A 12,706-nucleotide genomic window follows, 5' to 3' on the forward strand; every position below is an offset into this window, starting at 1 on the left:
CATGTCACCAGCATGTCCCAGGGAGCACGGAGGAAGCCAGACTGGCTTGCATGCGTCTGTCTGGAACATGCTTAGCTCCATCCCTTCTCAGTTTTCCCTTTGATAGGCCTAGGCACGTCATCATGGACAGGCTTGAAACGGATAGGCTTGCAACTCAGGGTGTCTTCCTGGACTGACCGAGTCTTGGAACTGGCAGCCTTTCCAGGTGGACAAACTAGGATGGCCAAGCCAGGTTTGCAGGGGGGAGAACAGACCATCCGCGGCCAGCAGCCGCGTGGGGCATTCCAAAGATCCTCAGGCGCCAGCAGTAACATCCGGACGGGGAGCATGAGGGCCGCAGTGGGCCTGCGCGGCCCCGGGGGCTGGCCCGCAGGTGGCCTCGCGCGCGCCCGAGGACAGGTGGGCGTGCCAGGCCCCGCCCCGCCGCGCCGGCCGGGGGCGGGCAGCCGAATGCCCCGCCCTCCTCGCGCGCAGAGTCTGAGCCGGTGCGGGAGCGCAGCCGCGCGGAGCTGAAGCAGCAGTCGGGAGCGCTGCCCCGCCGCGGGCCGGCTGGAGGAAGTAGCGCCGCGACCCGGCGCCAAGGGTGACCCGGGTCTGGAGCGCAGACCCCGGCCCTGAGAGCGACCCCGGACCGAGCGCAGACCCCAGCCCCGAGCGCAGATCCCGGCCCTGAGCGCGGCCTCGCCCGCCCGGGCCGCCGGGCCGCGGGCATGGACGGCGCCCGTTCGCCCTGTGAGTGCCGAACCCGCCGCCTTTGTGTGCGCGCCGCGCCGCCGCATCCCCCTCCCCGCGCGCCCCTCCTGCGCCCCAGGCAGCGTCCTTTGTGGAGCCGCCGCCGGGCCAGTACCTCCTTCTTCCCCAACCTCCTTCACCCCTCCGCTGCCCAGGGCACGGCATCCCCACTTCCCCAGCCCGGGCCTCCCGGCCCCGTCTTAACCACCCCCACCTCCCAGGGGCATCCCAGTAGGCCCCCTTCCCCGGGGCTGGGCAGGGCACAGGTGCCCCTCTCCCCGGCCTTCCGGCCCCCTCTGCAGCCTCCCTCGTGTCCCCCGGGACAGCCCAGCAGGGCTCCTCTCTGGCCCAGGCCTGAGCAGGGAACGGCTCCCTCCCACCCAGCCCGGCCTCCTGATCCGGTCTGCAGAGCCCCCCACCCCCACCCCCACCCCCACCCCCCCCGCCCCAGGCACAGCCCAGTAGGCCCCTCCGCGGCCGGGGCGGGCAGGCCGCGGGCCCTGGGGCGGCACTGTCTCATCCCACGTCCCGGGCAGGTGCGGCGAGGCCCGCGCTCACACGGGCCTGTGTGTCCTTGCTCGCAGAGATGGACGACGATGGCGGCCGCCGAGACGCCCCCGGCGCACTGATGGAGGCCGGGCGCGGTGCGGGGCCCGCGGGCATGGCGGAGCCGGCGGCGGTGCCGCGGGCGCGGGCGGCGCGGCCCGGGCCCCAGCGCTTCCTGCGACGCAGCGTGGTGGATTCTGACCAGGAGGAGCCGCCGGGCCTGGAGGGGGCCGAGTCGCCGGGCGCGCAGCCCCCGCAGCCGCTGCAGCGAAGGGTGCTGCTACTCTGCAAGACGCGCCGCCTCATCGCCGAGCGCGCCCGCGGTCGCCCGGCCGTCCCCGCGCCTGCCGCGCCTGCCGCGCCGCTGGGCGACCTTGCCGACCCCGGTCTTGAGCCCGCGGGCGCTCAGGAGCCTGGCCCGGACCCCGCGCCCTCGCCCGCGCCTGCCCCCGAGGGCGGCCCCCGCGAGGAGGAGGCGGCGGCGGCCGCGAGGAAGGAGGACGTGGGGGCTCTCGAGGCGAGGCCAGAGTTCGGGCGCGCACGCCGGGAGGAGCCCGAGGAGGAGGACGACGACGAGGACGACCTCAAGGCTGTGGCCACCTCCCTGGACGGCCGCTTCCTCAAGTTCGACATTGAGCTTGGCCGCGGTTCCTTCAAGACGGTCTACAAGGGTCTGGACACGGAGACCTGGGTGGAGGTAGCCTGGTGTGAGCTGCAGGTGAGGGGCGAGATGGCCGTAGGTGGGTGGTGGGCGAGTGCGTTCTGGCATCGGGCCATGCCTGGCCTTAGCCACCCCTGGCAGCGGCCATCTGTGTGTCACCCTCTGGGTGGGTGGTTGGTTGTGCTGGCGGTCTGTGTGGTGACGGTTGGGTGATGGAGGTCGGACCTCACAGTGTGTGGTGTCTAAGTGTGGCACGATGTGGGCCCATGATGGAGACTGGGCACTTGGAGGGCGTGTCTTTCAGTGCTGATCAGTGCCGCTCCTTCTTCTGGGCTGTACTGACCCAGGCTGTCTGGATCGTCCGTGTCTGTGCAGAAGCAGTGTGGGGGCTGTAGGGCCCTGTGTCCAGGTGGTCACAGGGTGGTTTGGGGGACTCTCAGCTGCTCTTAAATGAGCACCTTACTGCGTCTTGCAGAGTGTAGATGCCCCAGTTGGGGATGTCTGAGGGGCTTTTCACCTGGGGTCTGTTTACGGTGAGGGATGGTGGGCCCTGGGGCCTCTGGGGCAAAGCCTGGAAGTGTTGTCACTGTGTCCTGTTAGTTCACAAAATGGATATGTGAGAAGTCTTAAAACCCAGTCATGTAAAATACGGGTGGCGTTTGGTTTTGTTTTGTTTTGGTTTTTGTGGATGCAAAGGCTCTGAACTTGCATTTTTCATAACCTTGCCCTCATGTTGGCTATATCAGCCCCAGCCCTGGAAGATTATATAAACGGTAACTCAGGCTGTCCTGGGCCGGCCGTGGAAGCTGGGGCAGCGCCTGTCACAGTGGGTGTTTATTGACCCTCCCTTGTTTGGGGGAACAGCTGTCAGGCATGGGGCTGGACTCTGCGAGAGCTGGCCATGCAGATGTAAGCCTACCCCAGCGCCCTGGAAAGTTAGCTGGGCCTACCAGTCCTGACGCAGGCTGCCTGCCTTTTTGGCTCACAAGTGGGATTTGGTTGCTTTGTCCTCTGGGCCCCTGCAGGGTGGCTTGTGTGTGTGTGTATATGTGAGCTGGCTAATTTGTCCAGTGTCCACCTGTCCTCAGCCTTTCTTCTGAGACAAAGAGCTTTAGAGACCACCCCTCCTCACGGCTCCTTGGTTCTCTTGTGGAAATAGGGACTTTTCACGGTGGAGCCAGGGGTGGCCTATTGAGTCCCTCACGAGGGACTGAGAACTCCCCTCCCTCACGGTTGCAGGTTCTGGGACCTGCTGAGGGGTGGCCTCAGTGGTCTGTGGTCTGGGGCCCTATGGATGGTTTGCTGGGATGGCATAGGAGTGAGCTGGGCATCACTGCTGTGTGTGAACGCACAGGGGAGAGAGGACCCGGAGAGGGAGAAGAGGATTCCTGATTCTAGAGTGTGGCTGTGTGCCTTCCCTCCCCACCTTCTCGCTCTTGCCAAGTGACCTGATGTGGAACTCCAAGCACCCACTGGTGCTCTGCTGCGGAATGCCTCTGCGGGTGGAGGACAGGAGTGGGGGTGCTGCAGCAGGCGGGAGCTGAGTTAGACCTCAGCAGCAGAGCCCAGCTGATCTGGTTGAGGCATTGCAGGCACATGTGACCCTCGGAGGAGGTTGTTAATTCCCATTCCCTTTAAGGCAAGGCAAGCTGTTTTGCCTCTGGGTCCCTAAGCAGAGCGGCACCAGCGTGGACCCTGGCTGCTGTCCAGGGGGCTTTTACTCCTGTACTCTGGGTGGGAGTAGGAAAGTGGGAGATGGCTTCTAATCTGTCTGGTTTTGCTTCTCCTACAGTAGTTACTGGGGGCCCCATGCCAGCCGGGAAGCTGTTCCTGTATCTCCCCCAACAAGAGGGCTGATATGCAGCATTTAGGGTCAGCTGCCTTCTGCTGGGTGGGTCTGAGAGGGTTTTACACCAGAGGGGGCTGGGAACCAGCTTAGGACAGCAGCTGAGAGCCTGCTGTGTGTGCACTCTCCTTTTCACCAAACAGGAGGCTGTTGTTTCCCCCATTTTATTGTTGAGAGCCCACCAAGGTCGCCTGTGAGGATACAGATGGTAGAGGGGGATTGCAGCATCATGGGAAGAGGCCACCTGGCATGGCCGTCCTTAGGAGAGGAGATAAGCGTGGAGGGCAGGGCACCAGGTTAGTCCTCTCAGACCACCAAGCACCAGGGAGGGCGACAGGTGGCATGCTGGCTTTGCGCCTGGGGAGGGGGTTTCCTAGTGCACGGGGTGGAGACGTTCACCCTCCACCCAGCCCCCAGAATTCCCAAGCATCAGGGCTCCCACTGGAGGGTCGGTTGCCAGGAGCATTGCCTTCAGTACGGGGAGCTTTGCAGTATTCCTCCTGCCCTCCAACCCTCCCTTCCCCAACCCCCATAAGCTCCTCAGCTGGCATCTTTGGAATGCCCTGGAAATCAACCCTCAAAAGTCTGTTTCCTCCTCTCAACCTTGGGACCATAGGGGATGTTGGGCACCTGCCTGCCTCCCCCAGAACTGAGACAGTGTCACCCGCTTGCTTTTTCCAGGGTTCCCTGCCAAGGGGAGGAAAGGCCGCATTTTTGGACCTAATAAGTCTGGCTTGGAGGATGTAAGATCCCCATGACTTCCAGTTTCCTTCTATAATTTAGTGTCGAAAGAGCTTTGCAGAAAGCGCAATATGCGTTCATATCACAGTGAAGGGCAGCGAGGTGTTTTCACCTCCTGAATTCTCCAGACGTTCGAAGCTGACATTGATTTTTTGGGGGAAGCCATTTTAAAATATTACCTCTCCTTCTGTCTTCTTTTGAATGAATGTTCATTTCTGGCACCAGGACACATTATAATAGCAACAGGGAAAGTACAAAATGCACCCAGAACCACTGCCTTTACTCTGGCTCACATTTCCCACGTCCCTGTGGCCAGCTCTGGCCCCTCACAGACCCCATCCTGTCAGACAGTGCACGGGATAGCTGGAGGCTTCTGGTTGACTCTGGGTTGCCTGGGGTGGGGGTAGGTGTGGACCACTGACATGGTCTCAGGTGACTCAGGCACCCTCTCTCACCCGCTGATGCCTCTGAGCCATGGGTGGGGCCTCTGAGCAGAGAAAATGCGGCCAACCCAGATCCCAGCCAGTGTCCAGAAGCCTCGTTGGAGGCGGCCTGTTGGCCTTTCCTGGACCACCTGCTTAAATGTCTTCTTCGAGAACTTGAAGAGAACCTTGGTTTTCAGCCCCCTTGGTAAGTGCCACCCCCTCCCGTCAGCAGGCCCCTGTCTCCAAGTGTCCTCTGTGCTGCCTCCTCCTCACAGAAGGCTGCTGTGAGCTGCGGTTACAGGGTTGGGCACGGCCTCTTGGGGGATTCCACCATCAACTCATGTTTCCCTCGCTTGTGTCCTGGCCTGTGCCCAGCGTGGGAGTCATTTAGCCTCATGGAGGTATCAGTCCTTGACCCTCTGCCTGGAGTACTTGCAGGGGCTTTGAGGGCCATGAGAGTCCTGAAGAGGTACCATGGGGCCTGAGCCCCCATCAGCCAGGGACAGGTTTCTGGACCCCTCAGGTGTCATCATGAAGCTGTCCTCTTGCTGCTCTGCACTGCCCAGAGGTCGCTGGGCTCCCGTGGGGTGGTGATGGCCTGGACTCCAGGCCGGGGAGAGGCTGTGGATGTGGGGACCACAGGATCTGCTGATGTCTCCTTCGTGTGGCCATGGAGGACTCGTTTGTTCCCAACTCACCCACCCCAACCAGACCTCTGTGTCACCTTCCTGCGCCCTGGCAGTGGATAATGCCTGTAGGGGCCTGTCGTGTGCAGCCGTGCTGAGCACGCCGGTCCCCTTGCTGTCCTCAGAGGGTGGCCAGGTCTGCCTGCTATTGGTGTGGTCTGGCACCTCTCCCATGTCTGTGGGTGCCCCACCTGTACTGGGCGCTGAGCTCACACACCTGACCATGCAGGTGCACCATCGCCTTTCATAGACCAGGCACGTGCCTGTGGTGCTGGGCAGCTGCAGGCCTGGGGTTGAGAGGTCTCCCCTGTGGCCTCATGTGGGAGGGTCAGGTGTTGCTTTCAGAGGAGCCACAAGCAGCCCAATCTGGCTGACATGCGGAGATGAGGGGATGTGCAGAGGAGATGGTGCTCACTTGCTGGAGCAGGATGCTTAGAAAGGGCTCAACTCAATTTGGCTGGCGGTCACCCTGCTTTTATATTTTTATTTAAAAAAAAATCTTCTTAGGGCGCAATTTTGTTGGAAGAGGTGTAATTTGAAGGCAGTTGGGTGTCAACACTGAACTTGCTTTCCCAAATGATGTTTCACGTGTCATCGTGACCACAGTTATGGTTTGGTTGGTGAGAAAGGTTGGTGCCAACTTTCTGAGAGGCCTGTGAAATGCACTGGGGAGGGGCCCATCAGTGCAGAAGTGTGGGCATCCGGAACCCAGAGGCCCCTCCCCTATCCCCAAGCTTTGTTGGGGAGGTGAGTGTGGTCAGCAATGATGAGCAAGCAGCCCGAGCTGTGGGTCACCACTGTGGGCACATTGGGCATTGCAGCTCATTCCCTGTTGGAAGCAGGTGCTCCTGTGGCCGAGTGTGTGCCTTTCAGGGTATCCTCAGGGCCCTGGCGTGTGAGGGTACCAGGCTGAGCGTTTCAGGCCTGAATTGCCCAGTGACTTGGACCCCAGAGGGAGGATCCCCAGACTGTCTAACTTGGGTGGAGGGCTAGTGGGCATCTCCCCACCTCTCGTGCCATTTCCAGGTGGTGACTGGGTAACTCTGAGGTGGGTGAAGCTTTGCTGGTGGACTGTTAGCTGGAACATTATAGTGGCAAGGGAAAGAATTGATAAGAGGAGGGTAGAGAGTGGACGTTCCCTAGGCTTCCCAATGCTGGGTCTCGTGTCCGGGCTCAGCAGCGCAGGCTGGTGTGGTTTATTGGCTCAGCAGGCATTTTTTGAGCATGTGTCCTGGTTCCAGCCCTGGTGTACCACAGTCAGCAGGAGAGTCATGGTGGGAGAGCCAGGTTCTCACAGAGGAGGCGTGTTTGCAAGAAGCCTGCAGGAAGCAAGGGAGTCAGTCTGTGGAGAGACTGTCCTGCGGTCCTGGGCTGGCTGGACTTGTTGAGTGCCTGCCACTCACCTTCCAGAATGGCTGACTCTAGCAGCCCTCTGCCTGGCTGTAGGCATCTCTTGGGGCCAGTAGCTTGGGCTGGCTTCAGGCTGGAGCTGGATGATGCCGAAGGTGAGAACACGCAGCTGTAGGTCACCACTTCGTTGGAGAGGAACTTGACTCAGTCCTGCAGGGGTTCAGGCCACAGGCTCGGGTCTCCTTTGTGGTCTGCCTTGGCTGAACGGTGCCAGCATCTGCCTGAGGGGGGGGGGGGAAGGGGTGCTTAGGAGCCTCGCAGCCAGGCAGGGCACACTGTGCAGTGCATACAAACACTCTGGGTGTCCTGCTGCATTTGGACCCCAGCCCCACAGCTTCCCAGCGGGGAGGCCGTAGAGAGGGCACCTGCCTTTCTGAACCCCGGTTTACCCATTTGTGCAATGGGGATGGTGCTAGCCAACCCTCACAGGGCCATGGGGACTGTGGAGAAGTACATTCAGCACCGAGTATGCAGCACTGCTGAGAGCGGGCGCTCAGAATTAAGCCTCTTCTCACCCTGCAGATAAACAGTTTAAGAAGCTGAGATTGAGGTGGAGAGCAAGCTGAACCTGGAGGAGCAGGGAGGCCTGCCTGAGGCTGGAGGTGGGCCCCTCGGGTGGCCCAGGGGCCTCCAGGTGCAGGCAGGCTGAGGGCCTGTGCCCCCGAGCACCTGGCTGCTGAGCTGCAGATAAGGAAAGGGTGTGACTGAAGCAGGTGGAATCTCTAAGAAGCAGATTAGGATCTGCTTCTGGCCAGGAGCTGTGTTTTGGGTGGAGAGGCCCCCTGGTGAGGATGCAGAAGCCCAGCCTGTCTGAGGTTGGCAACCTGAGTCAGCTGTAGGTTTTCCCGCTTCAAGTATTTTTCATATCCGGTTCTGTTCCTGAGAGACTTGAATTCTAAGATTTCCTGGAATACTTGATCATTACCTCCAATTTATGTCAGTGTTCTTTAAATAAATGTTAAAGTTTTGGAAAAGAATAAAAGAAGAATGATCAAGGCAGTGTGGTATAGAGAAATAGATCAATGAAACAGAATAGAGAACCCAGAAACAGATATACATAAATGTATGACCTGACCTTTGACAAAGGAGCAAAGGCAACACAATGGAGAAAGATGGTCATTTCAACAGATGGTACTGGAACAACTGTACATCCACATGCAAAAAAATGAATCTGGACACAGACCTTATACCTTTCACAAAAGTTAACTCAAAATGGATCATAGACCTAAATGTAAAATGCAAAACTGTAAATTTCCTGGAAGATAACATAGGAGAAAATGTAGGTGACCTTGGGTTTGGCAGTTACTTTTTAGATACAACACCACAGATATGATCTATGAAAGAAAAACTTTCTAAGTTCAGCTTCATTAAAATGAAAAACTTCTGTTCTGCAAAGGCCTATAAGCAAATGAGAAGACAAGATGCAGACTGGGAGGAAATCTTTGTCAAACGCATATCTCATAAAGGGCTGTTACCCAGAATATACCAAGAACTCTTAAAACTTAACAATAAGAAACCAGACAACCAGATTAAAAAATAGGCCAAGACCTTTTCTGTGGGTCACGGAAGGGGAACACAGAACCATGGTCCCCTCCTTGCCTCTGACCTTGGCTTCTTGAACAGAGGAAAGCTTGGGGAGCGGGCGGGGGGTGGGGGGAAGTGGGCTAAAGACCTTAACAAACATCTCATCAAAGAAGATATACAGATGGCAAATAAGCATATGAACAGACACTCCACATCGTGTTTCACTGGGGAAATGCAAATTAAAACAATGAGATATCACTACACACCTATTAGAATGGCCAAAATTCAGAACACTGGCATCACCAAATGCTGACAAGTATGTGGAGCAACAGGAACTCTCATTCATTACTTGTGGGAACGCAAAATGGTACAGCCACTTTGGAAGACAGTATGACGACATCTTACAAAACTTTACATACTCTTACCATATCATTCAGCAATCATGCTCCTTGGTATTTACTCAAATAAGTTGAAGATTTATGTCCGCACAAAAACCTGCACACAGATGTTTATGGCAGCTTTATTCATAATTGCCAAAACTTGGAAGCAACCAAGATATCCTTCAGTAGTTGAACAGGTAAACTGTAGTACATCCAGACAGTGGAATATTATTCAGCGCTAAAAAGAAATGAACTTTCAAACAATGTAAAGATATGGAAGAACCTTAAATGCACATTAGTAAGTGAAAGACGCCAATTTGAAAAGACTGCATACTGTATGATTCCAACTATATGACATTCTGGAAAAGGCAAAACTGTGGAGACAGTTAAAAGATCAGTGGTTGCCAGGGGTTAGTGGGGAGGGAGTGATGAATAGAGCACAGAGGATTTTTAGGGCAGTGAAACTATTCTGTGTGATACTATAATGATGGATACATGTCATTATAAATTTGTCCAAACCCACAGAGTGTGCAACACCAAGAGAGAACCATAATATAAACAATGGACTTTAGTTAATAATAATATCAATATTGGCATGCCAGTTATAACAAAGTACCACACCAATGCAAGATATTAATAATAGGGAAAACTGTGTGCAGGTGTGAGGGAGTACAAGGGAACTCTGTACTTTCTGCTCAATCTTTCTATAAGCCGAGAACTTCTTTTATAAAAATAGTTCATTAATTAAAAAGCAAAACAAAGCAGTATAACAGCTACATTAAAGAAGTATGCAGAAATGAAAAAACTACTCATAATTCAAGTGAATATAACTACTTAACTATTTTTGCACATTACCTTCAAGTTCTTGTTTCCCCATGTATATCTTTTATAAATACAGCTATAGTCACTAAGTGTCACAGCTTTTATTTTTAATCTATTTATATATTTAAAAAATAAAGTTATTTATGTATATATGTATGTATGTTTGGCTGTGTTGGGTCTTCCTTGCTGCGTGCAGGCTTTCTCTAGTTGCGGCGAGCAGGGGCTACTCTTCGTTGCGGTGCGTGGGCTTCTCATTGTGGTGGCTTCTCTTGTTGCAGAGCACGGGCTCTAGGCACGTGGGCTTCAGTAGTTGTGTCACACGGGCTCAGTAGTTGTGGCTCATGGGCTCTAGAGAGCAGGCTCAGTAGTTGTGGCGCACGGGCTTAGTTGCTCTGCGGCATGTGGGATCTTCCCGGACCAGGGATTGAAGCCATGTCCCCTGCATTGGCAGGTAGATTCTTAACCACTGCGTCACTAGGGAAGTCCCATCACTGCTTTTAAAATTTATCTTTTTATTTGTTTCTAGAGTGTCTCTTAATGCAATTTATTGGTTTGCAAGGAGAGGCTGTGGTTTGGGGTCCATTCCTGTCTTTGTGCTTTGTGTTCCGGTCCTCTTGGACAGGTTTTCCAGAAAGCCCTGCCCAGCCGTGCTCTGCGGGGAGGCTGCAGGCTGGGCAGAGTGTCCTTGGCCATAGAGAGGTGGCCCTGGATTGTGGGCTCCCTGAGCATCTGCTTCCAGGGGCTTCTGTGCCAAGCGGTCTTCATGCCTTCATGGCACAAGTCAGGAGGACTGGCCAGTGGTCCCCCTCATGCACCACCTCCCTGAGGACCAGGGCTGGTCAGCCCTTGAGCTGGGCATATTTCCCAGGTGTTCAGGAGTGGGGTCTCTCTGTGGTGGCTCCAGAAATTAAAGATGGCATGGCATGAACCCTGCCCAGGCACATGGGCAGAGGAGCCAGTGGAGTAGAGAGTGGTGCTGGGCGAGGCTTGGTGCCCCCGAGTCCTGGTGGTTTGCACAGGGCTGTCCTGACTTGGCTTCAGGGGCCTCCTTGGCCCGGAGGTTCAGGCCTGGCTGTCAGCTGGCCATGGGCAGGAGGGCAGGAAAGAAGCTGTGGTATGGTGAGGACTTTCTTGGTTGTCTGGACCCATGTGTGAGTTTTATCAGGTCCTCAGAACCACTTTGAGAAGTTTTGGGACTCTGTTTTCATAGATGAGAAGGAGACTCAGGGAAGGTGGCTCACATCCAAGCTCACACTGAGAGACAGCAGCTGGTGGCACGCTTCCTGCCTCTCCCTGGATTGTCATTTTCCATGTGTGATCAGAGGGTTGCTTTGGAAAGGGGTGTTACTAAATAGGCTTGAAGAGTGCTGGGTCAAGCATGAATTGCTGTTGTGGGACTTCTCAGAGCCTTTAAAATACTCACTGTGTTGTGAAGCTCTTGACAGGGTGTGGGAGGCCTTGCACCCCTTCCACCTTTTCTTTAGTTTTGCGAACATCTCATGGGACCAGGATGGGCTCCGAGGAGTGTCCTGTTGGCTGACTGTTGGTAGAGTTCCAACAGTTCCAACATTGGAACATAGAGTTCCAATGTTCCCATGGCATGTCTTGGCTGCGTTGCAGACGTTGCAGACATGGGGGTTCCCATCTCACTTATTGGTGGTGCTGTTGGCAGCACTTGGATCTAGACATGGAAAGCTGGCCTTGCCCTTGAGAAGACTCTCTACCTGTCTCAGGCCAGAAGCTGCCCTGGAAGGACCTGTCCTCCTGATGTCCACTTTTTCCCCCAGGCCTCCTGCTTTCCTGGCTGTCTGTGTGCTTTCTCAGGAGTGGATAAGCTGGGAAAATTCTTAGCTGCAAGCCAAGTATGGCTAAGCAGTGCAGACTTTTGATCATCCCCAGAATCTGAAATCTGGGGATGGCCTGTCCAGGGCCCTAGTGACTCAGCAATGTTGGCAGGGAGAAAGGTGCTGTCCCTCTTTCTCTTTTACTTTCCTCAGCCTTGTTGGGTTTGTCCCCAGTCTCGTCACCTCATGGTGGCAGAAAGGCTGCCATAGTTCCAGGCATCACAACCATATTTGAAGACAGGAAGCAAGCAGGTGGTTAGGTGGAGGTTAAGTAAGGTGTCCATATTTTAATCCATAAAGGAAAACGTTTACCAGTAAGCCTCTTTGGTTTTTCTGGTTACAATGAGATTGTGTGGTCTCCCTTAGCTGCAAGGGCATCTGGGAAAGGCTTGATGGCAGAGATGGGTTATGATCTATTCCCTGGGGCTGGGCACAGTGGGTTTTGTTGGTAGACAGGGGTGGCAGACAGTGGGCGAGTGCGAGGGGTGCCTGCCCGTGTCTGTCTTGGTTACTTTATCCCCCCAAGGTCTTATTGGTGCTCATTACCTCATCCCTCCAAGATCTGATTGGTGCCCATGTTTGATGAGGCCCTCTTCCACCTGGGCCTGTCTTCCAAACAGAACAACCCACATACCCTACTGCTTCTAGGTGCCTCCAGGGGCTGCCATGCCCTGCTCCTTTCACCTCTCACCTCCAGGAGTCTGTGGCTGGGACCCTGTGACATGGCCTCCCAGCTGTCTACCCGCTGGCCCTACCCTCTCCTCTTTCCTCTTCCTCTGAGCTTTCTCCTTTCTGCCAGCAATCTAGTTTACACTTCCCCACAAACTTTTTATTTTGAAAAACATGGATGGGAAAGTTGGAGTTACCAGTTGTAAACATTTTGCCACATTTGCTTTATCTCTGTACCTCTGCATATGTTTTATTCTGGCCCATTTCCACCTTGCCCTGAAAACTTCAGCACACATCTCGTATAGGAGTGCGGACGTTTTCCTACAAAACCATAACTCAGTGTCACACTCAAATCTAACTTGGGTGCCGTCAGCCACACGTCTGGCGTGGACTGTGCCTTCCTGATAGTTTTCCTGTTTG

General features: G+C 55.4%; 1 protein-coding gene across 10 annotated transcripts in view; it reads left to right on the plus strand.

Annotated features, from left to right (window-relative positions):
* Nucleotides 1-488: 488 nt before the first annotated feature.
* WNK2 (WNK lysine deficient protein kinase 2) overlaps nucleotides 489-12,706 on the plus strand; it is a 148,418-nt gene continuing 136,200 nt past the window's right edge. For all 10 annotated transcript variants that reach the window (XM_036855342.1, XM_036855337.1, XM_036855340.1 and 7 more), the window contains exons 1-2: nucleotides 489-732; nucleotides 1,317-1,996. In XM_036855342.1, the coding sequence (XP_036711237.1) occupies nucleotides 1,319-1,996 (678 nt within the window). In that variant the 5' untranslated portion in view covers nucleotides 489-732; nucleotides 1,317-1,318. The remainder of the gene's footprint in view (nucleotides 733-1,316; nucleotides 1,997-12,706) is intronic.

The sequence above is a fragment of the Balaenoptera musculus genome, chromosome 6, assembly GCF_009873245.2.
Source record: "Balaenoptera musculus isolate JJ_BM4_2016_0621 chromosome 6, mBalMus1.pri.v3, whole genome shotgun sequence".
Taxonomy (NCBI): Eukaryota; Metazoa; Chordata; class Mammalia; order Artiodactyla; family Balaenopteridae; genus Balaenoptera; species Balaenoptera musculus.